The sequence below is a fragment of the Capra hircus genome, chromosome 5 (assembly GCF_001704415.2).
Source record: "Capra hircus breed San Clemente chromosome 5, ASM170441v1, whole genome shotgun sequence".
NCBI classification, from domain to species: domain Eukaryota; kingdom Metazoa; phylum Chordata; class Mammalia; order Artiodactyla; family Bovidae; genus Capra; species Capra hircus.
Window position 1 is genome coordinate 86,927,673 of NC_030812.1, and position 17,591 is coordinate 86,945,263.

Consider the following 17,591-nt stretch of genomic DNA (forward strand, 5'->3'; position numbering starts at 1 on the left):
TTTGATGAAGGTTTGTTGGTAGGTGGGAATAATACAAATTCTATATCTACCTGTTGCCTGTCAGAAGATTAAACAAGTGCTTCTTATGCAGAGGAAGAAGAGGAGGAAGATGAGGATGATAACATGTCCACGGTGATGAGGCTGAGGACTAAAATGCCATGGAAGACCTGTTGGCGGTACCTCACTTCTGGAGGATTCTTCTTGCTCTTCCTGATGATTTTCTCGAAGCTTCTGAAACATTCCGTCATTGTGGCGATAGACTACTGGCTGGCCACATGGACCTCAGAGTATAGTATAAACAGTACCGGAAAAGCTGACCAGGTACAGTGGGTTTTGTTTTTACATTATCTAAGAAATGCTGAAATTTTACTCTTATCTAGTTAGATACAAATAGTCCAGATGTCACAGGAATTTTGTGAGATTTTTTCTGTTTGTTTTTAGTTTATTTTATTGGAGTATAGTTGATTTACAATATTGTCTTCGTTTCTGCTGTACAGCAAAGTGATTCAGGTATATATACCATGCATTCTTTTTCATATTCTTTTCCATTGTGGCTTATTATAAGATACTGAATATAGTTTCCTGTGTGATAGAGTAGACCTTGTTGTTCATCCAATCTATGTATAACACTTTACAGCTGCTAATCCCAAAGTCCCAATCCATCCCTACCCTACCTGGCTGTCCCTTGGCAGCCACAGGTCTGTTTTCTGTGACTTGTCACAGTACTTTTGTAATGATTCACTAGGTTAATTAGGGCAAGACCTGAAATATCATAAGAAATATTTAGTGATAATGCTTGGATTTAGATTCAAGGGAGTTATATACATGATATGTGTGTGTTTGTGTGTATAATATACACACGGGACTTTTGTTCTTGTTCTGATGGTATCTGATTTTAACTGCTATACCAATGAATTAGCTGGTCATTCTGAGATTATAGAGATAGAAAAAATGAACTTTATGATATAAAAAGTCAAGAATATTTCAAACCGTAAAACTAACTCTAATGTTTCATCTACCCTTTGGCAAACCCTGAAAGAGAGTGAAGGGAGCAACTGGGGACTCGGCCATGGGATTATGGTGGGGATACTGCCCTGAGTATCTCCAGGAGTATCCCCAGGAGAACTGCCCTCCTTCCACTGTGTAAATTAATGTGAGATAATAGAAATTGACAATATTGCCAGACTTTGACATTTGGTGCCCTAGCAAGAAGAAACTCGGTTGATAATGTAATCTCTGCTTTTTTGTATTGGTTGCTTTTTAGACCTACTATGTCGCTGGATTTAGCATCCTTTGTGGAGCAGGTATTTTCCTCTGCCTTGTTACATCGCTCACTGTGGAATGGATGGGTCTCACAGCTGCTAAAAATCTTCACCATAATCTCCTTAATAAGATAATTCTTGGACCAATAAGGTAAAAAACATAGTTATTTATTTTACAATATGATAAAACTATGCATTTTGTGAAGTGTGAAATTTTAAATAATTTATTCAGTCTTACAGTAGAAGAATAGGGGTCTTCTCATTTTTATGACACCAAGATGTCTATTAGCAATGTTTAGGCTCCAGATCATTTAGAATTATCATACATCCAATCTGTTTATTGCCTAGATTCTTTGATACCACACCACTGGGACTGATTCTCAATCGCTTTTCAGCTGATACAAATATCATTGATCAGGTGAGTGCCTGAATTACTTCCAAGTTCAAAAATAAATTTCTCAGTATACGCTAAACAACATTTTAAGATAAATCATGGATGGAATGGGGAGGGAGGATGGAGAGGGGGGTTCAGAATGGGGAAGACATGTACCCCCGTGGCAGATTCATGTCAATATATGGCAAAACCAATACAATATTGTAAAGTAAAAATAAATAAATAAATAAAAAGGAATTAAAAAAATAAGATAAATCATGATTCCTGTTAACAGTAGAGGATTTCTAAAACCTAAATAAAAGCCTATTTGCATTCATATCAATATTACATATATACATAAATTTCTAGACTATGCAATATATGAAATATGCATAGATTTTTAGAATGAAATCTTAAAGGAAATAGATCAATTCAAAATAACTAATCCACATGGAAGAGGATACTTAGAGAATCAGCATGAAATAAAGAGAAATAGAAAAGAATGAACATTAAACTTTTTTATTGTAAAAAGAAGTGATTTTAATGTGTTGTATCTCCATTCATAGTAACGATCTTAAAGTTTAGAATTAATGCAGAGTGTCTCCCAGAAGTAAAGAATGGAATACCAAGTTGTTTTAGATGTCTTTTACTTTTATTATGTTGAAGTGATATTAGATGGTGTGATAATTTAGGAAGAGCAATATTGCATAGGAACCTGGAATGTTAGGCCCATGATACAAGGCAAATTGGAAGTGGTCAAACAGGAGATAGCAAGAGTGAACGTTGACATTCTAGGAATCAGCGAACTAAAATGGACTGGAATGGGTGAATTTAACTCATATGACCATTATATCTACTACTAACGGCAGGAATCCCTTAGAAGAAATGGAGTAGCCATCATGGTCAACAAAAGAGTCCTAAATGCAGTATTTGGATCTCAAAAACGACAGAATGATTTCTATTCGTTTCCAAGTCAAACCATTCAGTTACCATAGTAATCCAATCTATGCCCCAACCAGCAACGCTGAAGAAGCTGAAGTTGAACAGTTCTATGAAGACCTACAAGACCTTCTAGAACTAACACCCCAAAAAAGATGTCCTTTTCATTATAGGGGGCTGAAATTCAAAAGTAGGAAGTCAAGAAACACCTGGAATAACAGGCAAATTTGGCCTTGGAGTACAGAATGAAGCAGGGCAAAGACTAATAGAGTTTTGCCAAGAGAACACACTGGTCATAAAAAACACCCTCTTCCAACAACACAGGAGAAGACTCTACACATGGACATCACCAGATGGTCAGCACCAAAATCAGATTGATTATTCTTTGCAGCCAAAGATGGAGAAGCTCTATACAGTCAGCAAAAACAAGACCAGGAGCTGACTGTGGCTCAGATCATGAACTCCTTATTACCAAATTCAGACTTAAATGAAGAAAGTAGGGAAAACCACTAGGCCATTCAGGTATGACCTAAATCAAATCCCTTATGATTATACAGTGGAAGTGAGAAACAGATTCAAGGGACTAGATCTGATAGACGGAGTGCCTGATGAACTATGGACAGAGGTTCGTGACACTGTACAGGAGGCAGGGATCAAGACCATCCCCAAGGAAAAGAAATGCAAACAAGCAAAATAGCTGTCTGAGGAGGCCTTACAAATAGCTGTGAGAAGGAGAAGTGAAACCAAAGGAGAAAAGGAAAGATATAAGTATCTGAATGGAGAGTTCCAAAGAATAGCAAGGAGAGATAAGAACGCCTTCTTCAGCGATCAATGCAAAGAAATAAAAGAAAACAAAAGAATGGGAAAGACTAGAGATCTCTTCAAGAAAATTAGAGATACAAAGGCAACATTTCATGCAAAGATGGGCTCGATAAAGGACAGAAATGGTCTGGACCTAACAGAAGCAGAATAAGAGATGGCAAGAATACACAGAACTGTACAAAAAAGATTTTCATGACCCAGATAATCATGATGATGTGATCACTCACCTAGAGCCAGACATCCTGGAATGTGAAGTCAAGTGGGCCTTAGAAAGCATCACTACGAACAAAGCTAGTGGAGGTGATGGAATTCCAGTTGAGCTGTTTCAAATCCTGAAAGATGATGCTGTGAAAGGGCTGCACTCAATATGCCAGCAAATTTGGAAAATTCAGCAGAGGCCACAGGACTGGAAAGGGTCAGTTTTCATTCCAATCCCAAAGAAAGGCAATGCCAAAGAATGCTCAAACTACCTCACAATTGCACTCATCTCACAGGCTAGTGAAGTAATGCTCAAAATTGTCCAAGCCAGGCTTCAGCAATACATGAACCGTGAAGTTCCAGGTGTTCAAGCTGATTTTAGAAAAGGCCGAGGAACCAGAGATCAAATTGTCAACACCCACTGGATCATCGAAAAAGCGAGAGAGTTCCAGAAAAACATCTATTTCTGCTTTATTGACTAGGCCAAAGCCTTTGACTGTGTGGATCACAACAAACTGTGGAAAATTCTGAAAGAGATGGGAATAGCAGACCACCTGACCTGCCTCTTGAGAAACCTATATGCAGGTCAGGAAGCACCAGTTAGAACTTGACATGGAACAACAGACTGGTTCCAAATAGGAAAAGGAGTACGCCAAGGCTGTATATTGTCACCCTGCTTATTAACTTATATGCAGAGTATATCATGAGAAACGCTGGGTTGGAGGAAACAGAAGCTGAAGTCAAGATTGCTGGGAGAAATCTCAATAACCTCAGATATGCAGATGACACCACCCTTGTGGCAGAAAGTGAGGAGGAGCTAAAAAGCCTCTTGATGAAAGTGAAAGAGGAGAGTGGAAAAGTTGGCTTAAAGCTCAACATTCAGAAAACGAAGATCGTGGCATCTGGTCCCATCACTTCATGAGAAATAGATGGGGAAACAGTGGAAACAGTGTCAGACCTTTTTTGGGGGGCTCCAAAATCACTGCAGATGGTGACTGTAGCCATGAAATTAAAAGACACTTACTCCTTGGAAGAAAAGTTATGACCAACCTCGATAGCATATTCAAAAGTAGAGACATTTCTTTGCCAACAAAGGTCTGTCTAGTCAAGGCTATGGCTTTTCCAGTGAATGTGAGAGTTGGACTGAGAAGAAAGCTGAGCACTGAAGAATTGATGCTTTTGAACTGTGGTGTTGCAGAAGACTCTTGAGAGTCCCCTGGACTGCAAGGAGATCCAACCAGTCCATTCTGAAGGAGATCAGCCCCGTGATTTCTTTGGAAGGAATGATGCTAAAGCTGAAGCTCCAGTACTTTGGCCACCTCATTCGAAGAGCTGACTCATTAGAAAAGACCCTGATGCTGGGAGGGATTTGGGGCAGGAGGAGAAGGGAATGACCGAGGATGAGATGGCTGGATGGCATCACCGACTCGATGAACATGAGTTTGAGTGAACTCTGGGAGTTGATGATGGACAGGGAGGCCTGGGGCATGCTACAGTTCATGAGGTCACAAAGAGTTGGACACAACTGAGTGACTGAACTGAATTGAACTGATATATTAGGGAATATTTCAAGGATACCTGGTTTAGTCTTAGGTACTTAGGCCTCCAGAAGTTTGTCCTGAAATTAAAGACTTCAGAGTCTGAAACTGGATCTCTCTATGAACAGACTCCTTAGGGTGATTGAGTGAAGATTTAGCAAATTCAGTCCTTTCCTTTTTTGATTTTCCAAAATGGCCTCAGGAACACCTAAATTACTATCAATTAAGGTAAAGAATGATGCATGCAGCTGACTAAAATATATGTTGGAAAATTTTTATGTTTTCACAGTATGGGCGTCAGATTATGCTGCACCTAAAACACTTCCTAAGGAGTACATATCAGAAAAGAAGAGGCAGAACACTCCTTATTTGGAAGATGACACTATTGCTATCTAGAAAGTTCAGGCAGTTGATATGAAAGAATCAACTAGGAAGTTCAGCAGAGCATTTACATTAGACATGTGATACAAAAGCCAACTTTCTCTCCACCAATTAAAATATTATGTTAAAAATACATTTAGCCTATAATAACAGCAAAAACTATTAAGACAGAAATAAACCTAGTATGAAGAAAAGTGATTCAACTATCCTGGAAATCATAAAAATCCTGTGTGTGTGTCTGTGTGTCTATATACTTTCCTTATCAGATACCTAAGAAATACTATGAAATTAAAACACTCAAAAAAAAAAAAAAACAACAACAAAACACTCTAATGATTACAGAAAACAAGTTGATGAAAAGAATGAAACTGAGAACTCAAAAACACTAGTTTATCTTGACTCAGTAATAATGGGAATGTTTTTTCAGTAAAGGGCATTGGGGCAATTAACTATTTATAAAATACACAGCAAATTCACTTGTAATAAAGGAGGCCATCTAATAACATAAAACTATAAAATAAAATGTAGAAGAGTAATTTTAGAAACCATGGGGAATGTCTTTATAAGACATAGAACTCAAAAACAATAAGAAAAAAAGCCAACAGAAATGGCTTTAAAATTTTTAATTTCTATTGAGGTTAAAGCATCATATTTAAAATATATTCTTTGGGTCATCCCAGTGCAGCAGCCCCAAGCATGCTGTATCCTGCGTTGGACATAGACTGGCGATTCGATTCTTACATGATAGTATACCTGTTACAATGCCATTCTCCCAAATCATCCCACCCTCTCCCTCTCCCTCTGAGTCCAAAAGTCCATTATACACATCTGTGTCTCCTTTGCTGTTCTTGCCTGAAAAAAAAATAAAAAATAAAATAAAATATATTCTTTGGGAGAAAAACTGGCAACTCATGTAAAGAAAGAGGATAAACATCAATGATATGTAAAGAGCATCTAAAAATCAATAAGGAAGATAAACAATCCAGTTGAAAAGCATGCAAAGAATATAAGGAAGCAATTAAAATTATTAGAGGGATAGCTAAAGAGTTTTTAAATACTATTCAGCCTTTAAAAAGAAATAGATTTGTATAGAGTGGCATGGGAAGATTTACAATCCATATTATTCAGTAAAACAAAGCAAGCAAATGGACAAATGAGGTTTAGAGTTTATGTTTATGCTATTTATATTAAATAGTTTATGCTATTTGTTTAAAAACCCCATAAGATATTAATAGATAGGTAAATAACTGACCACTGGTTAAGCAGATAGGTAGAAAGATGGATAAATATGCTAAACAATTGGAAGTGAGTGAAATTGAAGGAGTGATGAATTGCTTACAATGAAAATGTTTATATATTAATTTTGGAACTAATTATGTAACAATATAAAATCAATGTGTTGTTGCCTTATTACCAATGTTTTATTTGAGCTAAAACATTTTCCCTTCAAACTACCTTCTTAACAGCATATCCCTCCAACTTTGGAATCTCTAACTCGGTCAACACTGCTCTGCGTGTCTGCAATTGGCATGATTTCTTACGCTACCCCTGTGTTCCTGGTTGCACTTGTGCCTCTTGGGGTCGCCTTTTATTTTATCCAGAAATACTTCCGAGTGGCCTCTAAGTAAGTAAAGCACTGCTCTGTTCATCTTCAAAAGCCTGTATATTTGATTGACTGTGATTCAGATTTGCTATAATGTTTTGGTGGCTCAGATGGTAAAGAATCTGCCTGCAATGCAGGAGACCTGGGTTCGATCCCTAGGTCAGGAAGATCCCCTGGAGAAGGGCATGGCTACCCACTCCAGTATTCTTGCCTGGAGACTCCCACAGACAGAGGAGCCTGGCAGGCTACAGTCCATGGGATCGGGCATGGCTGAGTGACTAACACTTTCACTTTTCTCCAGATAAGGTATGGAATTTGGAAAAGAAACAATTTAACTTAATGAAACCTATCCTGATACTATGTTTCATTTAGCGAGATATTTTGTTTCCATGGCTTCCCTTGTGGCTCAGCTGGTAAAGAATCCGCCTGCGATGTGGGAAACCTGGGTTCAATCCCTGGGTTGGGAAGATCCCCTGGAGAAGGGAAAAGGCTACCCACTCCAGTATTCTAGCCTAGAGAGTTCCATGGACTGTATAGTCCATGGGGTCACAAACAGTCAAACACGACTGAGCAACTGTCCCTTTCATTTTGCTTCTGTAATTGGTTGTCTGAGCCTTTACATAGTACTAGACTCCTGTGAACAAGTTGATTGATCTGGTTGAGTTTTAAGTCCATAGACTATTTTTCATTCCATGGCCCTTTCTCTGAACGTGGCAATGACAGAAAATTTATGAAACCAAAGATAGTCCCAAAGGATAAGTAATTTAATATTATATTCTGCAAGTGGGGAAATAAAAATATTTTCAAATGAGTAAAATGAACTCTGTAAAAGATTAGTAGAAGTAAAAAAAAGTTAAAGGGATAAATCAGAATGATAACTATAAAAGCAGAGAATCTTGAATGTCTGGTAAGAGTACTGTAACTTTAAGAGGAAAATTTCCAACTTTAATTGGAAATTTCCAGATTGGGTTATTTAACATGCCCTTGAATATCCAGCCAAATGAAAGATAGCCGTGAATTTTAAATTCTTCTGCTTATATAAGATTTATCATTTGCTGAGATGTTGAATAATTAAGTGAAATATAGTACTAGCTGTTTTGAAATTTCCAGTTTAACTTTGAAGTTCTGCCTTAATAGTACTGTAAATTTTATATCATTGCAGCAATCTCTTTATTTCAACAAACACTTATTAGGCATTTAGTGTGCTGTAAATAACTGCACAAGCCATGTGGCAGAGGAAGAGATCAACATGGCAAGAAGCAGTTCCCAAGAAATTACAGTTTCTTGGGAAGATAAAACATAAATAAGGTAACCCTTATATGTGGATTAAGTGCTGGAATAGGAAGCCAGACATAGAGTTTATTCAGTAAATTGAAAAGATTTAATAGGACTTGAGGGCAGGGAGGATGAAAAAATTATATATATATATATATATATATATATATATATATATATATATATATATATAAAATCAGTTAACAGGAAAAAGCAGGATTAAGATTGGGAATCTCTGGATTATACCTGCAAAATTTTTTTTCTTGCTACATTTCATTATTTATTCAATTTAGAGACAGGCTGATTTACCATTAATCTCTGTAGTCTTGTCTTTTCCAGAATGTTACATGATTGGAATCATATAGTATGTGGTCAGATTAGCTACTTTCTCTTAGAAATAAGCACTTAAGATTCATCTGTGTCTTTCACGGCTTCAAAGCACATTCATAAAATAGAATATTATAAAAATATTCATAAAATAGAATATTATAAAAATAATTTATCATTGAATAATATTCTATTTTATGAATTGCCATATTTTGCTTATCCATTTACATGTTGAAGGACATCTTAGTTGCTTCTAGTTTGGGGTTATAAATATTATGAATGTGTGTGTGCATACATGCTCAGTTGTGTCTGACTCTTTGCAACCCCTTGGATTGTAGCCCTCCAGGCTTTCTGCCCATTGAATTTTCCAGGCAGGAATGCTGGAGTGGGTTGCCATTTCCACCTCGAGGTTATTTTCTCCACCCAGGGATCAAACCCACATCTCCAGAGTCTCCTGCATTGGCAAGTGGATTCTTTAGCACTGAGCCACCAGGGAAGCCATTATTATTATGAGTAAAACTACTGTAAATATTTGTATGGAGATTTTTGTGTGGACATAGGTTTTAAAATTAGTTGGGTAAATACATGGGAGCATGATTACTTGATAGTATAGTAAAACTGTTTAGTTTTATGAAAAACTGAAAAATTGTCTTCCAAAATAGTTGTTTATTTGCAATATTTCTGAAAAAAAAATGTTTCTCCCTTGGGGCTATGAATTAGGATCCCTCAAATGTTAGGAACATATGTTAAACCTAAAGTGCTTTTTGATCTCTAGCCTCTTCTCTTTGCTCATAGAAAATTCAGACCAGAAGGAAGAGGCTAGCCATTACATTTGCTCTTTCATTTCTTCTGGTATTACTGTTGATGTTGCTTGCTGGAGGGGCAGAAAAGTTCAGTCACTTCCTTTCTGCTGGCTGTTTCCAAATCTCTTTTTGCCTTCTCACCACTGATATTCAACAGTCATGTTTTACTTCAGACTCATGCTCACGTGGACCTGTTTTCATCCCTGGGCGATAGAAGTTGAGTACAGAGGCCAAGCAAATAATCCTAGTTCTTTACAGATTTTAATTGCTAAGTCTTTTCATTATTGTAGATTATTAAAATATGGAAGGGATGGTCATTTTTAAAGAATGAACTTTGATAATGGATTATAAACCATTTTTATTTGAAATTCTCTGGTCATTTGCAAATAGGACCACATCATATTAAATCTCATCCATAAAAAGAAACCTCTAGATTGAGGTTCTAAAGAAAACACTCATATTGAAAATCTTGAGCAATTTAACACACTATTTTGTAAACACCGAAGGGAATTAAAGTGGGGGACTTATTGTTGTTCAGTCACTCAGTCATGTCTGACTCTCTGCCACCCCATGGACTGCTGCACACCAGTCTTCCCTGTCCTTCACTGTCTCCCGGAGTTTGCTCAGATTCATGTCCATTGAGTCGATGATGCCATCTAACCATCTCATACTCTGCCACCCCACTCTTCTCCTGCCCTCAATCTTTCCTAGCATCAGACAGGAAATGCCATTGAATTTCGAATATCTAACATCAAAGGCCCATGTGTAGCTAGCTCTGTAAATAAGCTTTCCTATTTATAGGAGAATAAGGTCAAACTGTACCCTCACCTTTCTGGTTTCATAAAACACAGCCCTGTAAAAAGAGGTTCCTCTTTCCTCATCTTTTCCCCTTCATGTCAGACCTCAATGTAGTGACCACCTGTTGCTTGTGTCAAATTTACAAATAGCCACTGAGTTTTCTGTTTAACAATCACAGACTTTACATTCCTTCATATTCATCCTCCTCTTCACCCCTCTCCTTCCCTCCCCTCATTGAGTTTCTGAAGTGAGAAATTCATTTTAGAAACTCACAAAAGGACTTTGCCTTTGGTCATGGGAGAACCCAGGCAGTCCCCAAAGATCTAAGATTATTTAACAGTTGAAGATTATGTAACAAAGTAATCAGTTCCATTGACTGACAGGTGAATATCAGCGCTGCTGCTCTTGATTCCCTCCACCCCAAAAACCTAAGAAAGACAGAAAAGAAAGCTGAAAAGAAAAATAAAATCATGTTTTGAAACGTGTGATAGAACTGTTAGCCTTCTAGAAAGGCTAGCTTGTGTGATTTACAAAGTTGTCTAGAGTGTGCATCTTTATAGAAAGGGTCTGATTCAGGCATTTGCCCACCAGCCATTCACTGAGCACTTTATTTACCTAAAAATATATATTGACACTTGGAGGACCAGTGAATGCCAGTTCTATTTAGGGAGGAACTCAATCTCATTGTGGCTGAAGCCAAACTCATTATCTTTCTCTTCTGATATCTTTATTCTCTGTCTCCCATCTTCCAAGTCTGCTAAGTAACAAACAAACAAACAAAGCATACTTGACTCCCCTCTCTTTTAAAATTTATTTTATTTCTAATTGAAGTATAATTTACAATATTGTGTTGGTTTCAAGTATACAGCAAAGTCGTGTCAGACTCTTTGTGGCCCTATGGACTGAAGCCTACCAGGCTTCTCTGTCCATGGGATTCTCCAGGCAAGAACTCTGGAGTAGGTTGCCATGCCCTCCTCCAAGGGATCTTCCTCACCCAGGGACAGAACCCACGTCTCTTATGTCTCCTGCATTGGCAGGCAGATTCTTTAGCTAGTACCACCTGGGAAGCCCATGCGTGTCCATGTATATACATATACTTTTCCAGATTCTTTTCCACTATAGGTTATTATGACACAGCATAGTTCCCTGTGCTATACAGTAGGTCCTTGCTGTTTACCAATCTATATAGTAATGTGTATAAGCTAATCCCAGATTCCTAACTTCTCTCTTCCCAATCGCCTTTGGTAGCCATAAGTTTGTTTTCTGTGTCTGTGTGGCTCTTCTCTCTTATTCATTCTGCTACGATGAGTTGAGTGTAGCAGTTTAGAAGGCTGCTTCTAATAAGCTATCTCCCAATCTCCCCCTATATTAAATTGTACCAGCATCACACCTAATTCAGAATTTTTGAAAAGTTCTGATAAACTGTCCTTACTCATTCTCTTCCATCCTTTACACTGTCTCCAAATTATGCAGCTTTCAGCAACCTCGGGTCATTTTATTTCTAGTCCTCAGTGATTTTTCCCAGCCCATACAGGATCTTCTACCGTCTAGCCCCTCCCCCCCATTGCTTGTCCAGCCTTTTCCCATGACAACATCCCCAAAGGACTCTGGTCACCAGCCAGATTGAATTCACCAGTTCTTTAGTCCTCTGTACTTGCTCTGGTTTGTTCCCTTAGCTGGAATGCACTTCTTGTCTGTTTGGTTGAAGCACACTGCTCATGCTTGAGGTTTGGCCTAAGTAACACCTGCTCAAAGAAAACATTTCCCATCTCCTACATTAATTGCTCCTTCCTATGTGTTCCCATAAAAGTTTACTTTAACTGTGATACAAAATTGATATTTTTTGTACAACACGTCACATTCAGCCTGGACCCATGTTTATTATGTAATATTTATTTTTCTCTTCCTCTTTAGATTATCAGCTGTTGGATTTTTTTGTTGCATGTTGGAGGAAAATATGTGGGTTGGCCAAAAAGTTTGTTCAGATTTTTCCAAAAGATGTGATGGGGAAATCCAAATGAACCTTTTGGCCCACCCAGTAGTTACTCTGGCAAATAATAACCTTAATTTAGAATGAACAAAGCCCCCAGATCAGACAGTAAAGAATCTGCCTGCAGTGCAGGATACCCGGGTTCAATCCTTGGGTTGGAAAGATCCCCTGGAGAAGGGAATAGGAACCCACTCCAGTATTCTTGCCTGGAGAATTCCAGGGACAGAGGAACCTGGCAAGCTACAGTCCTTGGTGTCTCAGAGTTGGAAACTACTGAGTGACTGACACACACAGTATTCTTTGAGTCTGAATGAGTGTAAAGTTTATTTTTGTACTCGTCTCTGTCCTAGGGACCTCCAGGAACTTGATGACAGTACCCAGCTCCCTCTGCTTTGCCACTTCTCAGAAACTGCTGAAGGACTCACCACCATTCGGGCATTTAGGTAAGTAAACATATTTTCATTTTGTTGATTCAGCAGTTACATCATCAACAAATACTTGCCTACAAATAACAGATCATTGCTCCCATTTTCCGAGGCCCACTGTGTGTATGCCTCTGTTCTAAACTAATAGTAAGAAAAACATGACAATAAATGATCACAGAGGGCTTCCCACGTGGCTCACTGATAAAGAATCTGCCTGCCAGTACAGGAGATTCGGGTTCAATCCCTGGTTCAGGAAGATCCCCTGGAGAAGGAAATGACAACCTGCTTCAGTATTGTTGCCTGGGAAATCCCATGGACAGAAGAGTCTGGTGGACTGCAGTCTATGGAGTTGCAAGAAGAGTTGGACATGATTTAGTGACTCAACAACAACAACAACAAATCATAGACTTTAGTTATTTGAAATTTTAACAAGAATAAAGAAAGAATTCAGCATCATGTTGGGTAGATACTGTCTGTGTGACCTAGACTAGGCTTTTGAATTCCCTAACCTCATCTGTAGAATAGGGAAAACTATTTTGCTTTTTAGGGTTTTTGGATTAATTGATATAATGCATGTAAAGCATTAGGGCTTCCCTGGTAGCTCAGCTGGAGTGAATGTACCTGCATTGCAGGGGAATCTGGTTCAATTCATGGGTCCAGAAGATCCCCTGGAGAAAGGATAGGCTACCCACTCCAGTATTCTTGGGCTTCCCTGGTGGCTCAGATGGTAAAGAATCCATCTGCAATGCAGGAGACCTGGCTTTGATCCCTGGATTGGGAAGATCCCCTGGAGAAGGAAACGGCAACACACTCCAGTATTCTTGCCTGGAGAATCCCATGGACAGAGGAGCCTAGTGGGCTATAGTCCATGGGGTTGCAAAGAGTTGGACAGGACTGAGAGACTTTCACTTTTCATATAAAGCATTGGCTTCCCTTGTGGCTCAGTGGTAAAAACTCTGCCTGCAGTGCAGGAGATGGTGGTTCGATCCCTGGATTGAGAAGATCCCCTGGAGGAGGCAATGGCTACCCACTCCAGAGCCCTTTCTGGACAATCCCATGGACAGAGGAGCCTGGCAGGCTACAGTCTGTGGGGTCACAAAGAGTTGGATGCAACTGAGCACACACCTAAAGCATTAACCACAGTGATTAGCAAAGAAGTAATATAGAAGCTAAAATACATGTAGTAATAATAATGATAAAAGAATGTTATTACACCAAAGTTACTTCAGACTTTAAATAGTTTTCTTCGATGTTGATAAACATTGAAGTAATATCCCAAGATTTTCATCAAATGAGTTTGCTTAATACTCAAAAAATTACCTGACTCTATTAAAGGAGATCAGTTCTGGGTGTTCTTTGGAAGGACTGATGCTAAAGCTGAAACTCCAATACTTTGGCCACCTCATGCAAAGAGTTGACTCATTGGAAAAGACTCTGATGCTGGGAGGGATTGGGGGCAGGAGGAGAGGGGACAACAGAGGATGAGATGGCTGGATGGCATCACTGACTCGATGGACGTGAGTTTGAGTGAACTCCAGGAGTTGCCGATGGACAGGGAGGCCTGGCGTGCTGCAATTCGTGGGGTTGCAGAAGTCGGACATGACTGAGCAACTGAACTGAACTGAATTGATTTTCCCTTTTCAGGTAAAATCAGAAAAGGAGTTGGCATCCTTGAATGTTATATTTAATCTAGAAAATCAACTTCTTCAAGTGTTATATCTTTCTGCAGTGCTAAATGCAAACCTGTAGTGATTTCAATCAGAGATTTTTCTAACCTAAAAAATATTTAAGTCACATAAATACATATATATATATAATTGAGTCAAAAGTGGAATAGAAAGATACAGATTTCATAGTGGAGCATTTATACTTTTCACATTGATGTGTTTTCCCATCAGAGTGTGCAATACCTTTTATTGGAGATAGCAGAATCATTGATTGACTCTGAGTGTAGGTATTAAGACATAAAAGACCCTGATTCTGGGAAAGATTGAGGGCAGGAGGAGAACGGGATGACAGAGAATGAGATGGTTGGATGGCATCACCGACTCAATGGACATGGATTTGGGTGGACTCCAGGAGTTGGTGATGGACAGGGAAGCCTGGTGTGCTGAAGTTCATGGGGTCGCAAAAAGTCAGACATAACTGAATGACTGAACTGAACTGATTAAGACATAATTTGTGTTCTAATAGTAGCCAGCACTGCCCAGTGGTAATCATAAGCACACCATGTTAAGAATTTCATTTTTTCACCAAAGTTCTTTTGAGTTAATTTATTTGAGTTTTGAACACATGCCAAGTGCTAGTCTTGGAATGGATATAGAAAGACTCCAAAGATACGGCCTTTTATTTCTACCCCAGATAAACACCATAGGGAATATAGCTGGGATAACATGGCAGGTGGGGAAGAAGCAGTGACCTGATTCAGGCAAGCTGGCAGGTGGAACAGAAAACAGCCTCTGTCTTCTCCCTGAAGAACAAGTGAGGTCATTTACTGAGAATGATGAGGACTGGACCATGTAAAACATCTTGAAGAAAATGAGCCTGGTCTCAAATGAAAGAGAAACTTGACTGAAAGTCAAGGCTTAGATTTTTCATTTAATCATCTGTTCTTCACTAGACACATGAGCAGAATTTGGCTTGACTGTTCCTAATTTTACATCAGGAAAATTCTAAGGAGCTCTAAGAAGGACAAACTATTACATGTCACCTACGACTGGAATGAGGCTTCCCAGGTGGCTCAGTGGTGAGGAATCCACCTGCCAAGGCAGGAAATGCAGGTTTGATCCCTCGATCAGGAAGATTCCCTGGAGAAGGAAATGGCAACCCACTCCAGTATTCTTGCCCAGAAAATCCCATGGACAGAGGAGGCCAGTGGACCTCCTCCACGGGTCGCAAAGGGGCAGACACAACTTAGCGACTGTTAAGAATCAAACACATTCTTTTTAATCTACTTCTTCCTCTCTTTTCAGGCTAGTAAGAGTCCCCAGAGTCGTCAGCTCTCTGGAAAGTTTGTATTTACTGATTAGGCTGCTTTCCTCCCCTGCGTTCAGGGTTCATGGTGTACTCAGAGGCAGCATGAACTAACCTCAAGTAGTTTACCACCAGAGGATCACAGTTAAATTAGACTGAGATTTCAGTGACCTTTCCTACTTTTTTTTTGGTCTGACAGAATAAAGGTCTAAGAATGTTCAGAAGATGAGCTGGATGTGGATGAAAAGATACAGGCTGAGTGTGTCAAAGTTTCCATTAGGAAAACAGAAGGGTTCTTGCCAAATAGAAACACACAGAAAGAATGTTCGCTGCATTTCCACCCCTCCCCTTTCACTGCTGCTTCAGACTGTTGCCAGCTCCATTTACAAGCTCTTTAAGAGTGTATCTGCAACAATATCCCCAAACTAGAGGGAGAGGAGGAAGAGCCGCAGACAAAACACTTTGTCGCAACGAAGTGCTGGATGTTCATCTCAACTGGAGTCCATAGGCTTCGGTCCAAGTTTCCCCTTCCCCACATCTCCCCGTCACCACAGCCCTCTAGGAAGAGGGACCCTGACTCCAGCTCCTGAACTTGTTTTCTCATTTCTGTTCCTTAGCTCATGTTGTTCCCAATACTTCCAATGCTTTTGTCCCTTCCTGTCCACCTGAAAAATTCTGTGAACCAGTGAAGTTCCTCAGTCGTGCCGGACTCTTTGCAATCCCATGGACTGTAGCCTACCAGACTCATCCATCCATGAAGTTTTTCAGGCAAGAGTGCTGGAGTGGGTTGCCATTTCCTTCCCCAGGGTATCTTCCCAACCCAGCAATCGAACCCAGGTCTTCCACATTGCAGGCAGATGCTTTACCATCTGACTCACCAGGGAAGCCCCCCCGCCCCCACCAAAAAAAATTCAGCCCATTGCTTAAAACCTCATTCAGTCCATCCCAGAGATAGCTTTATCCATCCCTCCCCACCTTCCACCCTATTCCCTGCCATTCTGGTCTTCTAGCCAGTGCAAACTTTCGTCTTCCTTTATATTCACGTAGCATTTTTCACATAGGGCCATTATGATTGGCTTCTAGGTTGAGCCATCTTTACTTGTTCATACTACAACACCACGCTTACCTCTTTGACTACACAATGTGCTTCTCTGGGGCAGAGGTTGTGTCTTGTTCATACATATATGTTGTAATGTCTCACTTTGAGTTCATGCTTGCTAAATGTTCCTGAATGAGTGGGTGAAAATCCACCCAATAATGCAAATGCAGAATTGGATATATCTGTTCACAGTTGAAATCCACTATCTCAGTAAATCCTATACTCTGTGAGTCATCCTATGTTAATTATTCACTCTGTCCCTGATGGCTCAGCTGGGAAAGAATTGGCCTGCAATGTGGGAGACCTGGGTTTGATCCCTGGGTTGAGAAGGTCCCCTGGAGGAGGGCATGGCAACCCACTTCAGTATTCTTGCCTGGAGAATCCCCATGAACACAGGAGCCTGGTGGGCTACAGTCCATGGACATGACTGAGTGACTAGGCACACATGTCTGTATGAGGGTCATGATGAAGGCAGTCCTGTTTCTCTGTCTGGTCCTCCCGCCCAATGTATTGCTGTTCAGTGCAGGTCCTCCTGTGCATGGCATTTGGGTCAAGGCCACATAACTCAAAGTGAGGTAATTATTTGGCTCTGATTGTCGAACCCTTTGATTATCACAGATCAGATGTTGCTGTCTGACTCAGTTATCTGATTTTTCTGGTTTGGCATGTTGGAGTGATCAGATTGACTGGATAAATCTCAACTATCTGCTTTATATTGGCCTGTATGGATGGCTTCACCAGCCAAGTGAACACCCCACCCCGGACTTCTTCATTTTTGACATAGT

General features: G+C 39.7%; 1 protein-coding gene across 3 annotated transcripts in view; it reads left to right on the top strand.

The window, feature by feature from the left end:
• ABCC9 (ATP binding cassette subfamily C member 9) overlaps positions 1-17,591 on the top strand; it is a 160,514-nt gene that overhangs the window by 104,074 nt on the left and 38,849 nt on the right. For all 3 annotated transcript variants that reach the window (XM_005680780.3, XM_005680781.3, XM_005680782.3), the window contains exons 26-30: positions 92-321; positions 1,265-1,413; positions 1,611-1,680; positions 6,980-7,137; positions 12,660-12,752. In XM_005680780.3, coding sequence (XP_005680837.1) covers positions 92-321; positions 1,265-1,413; positions 1,611-1,680; positions 6,980-7,137; positions 12,660-12,752 — 700 coding nt within the window. The remainder of the gene's footprint in view (positions 1-91; positions 322-1,264; positions 1,414-1,610; positions 1,681-6,979; positions 7,138-12,659; positions 12,753-17,591) is intronic.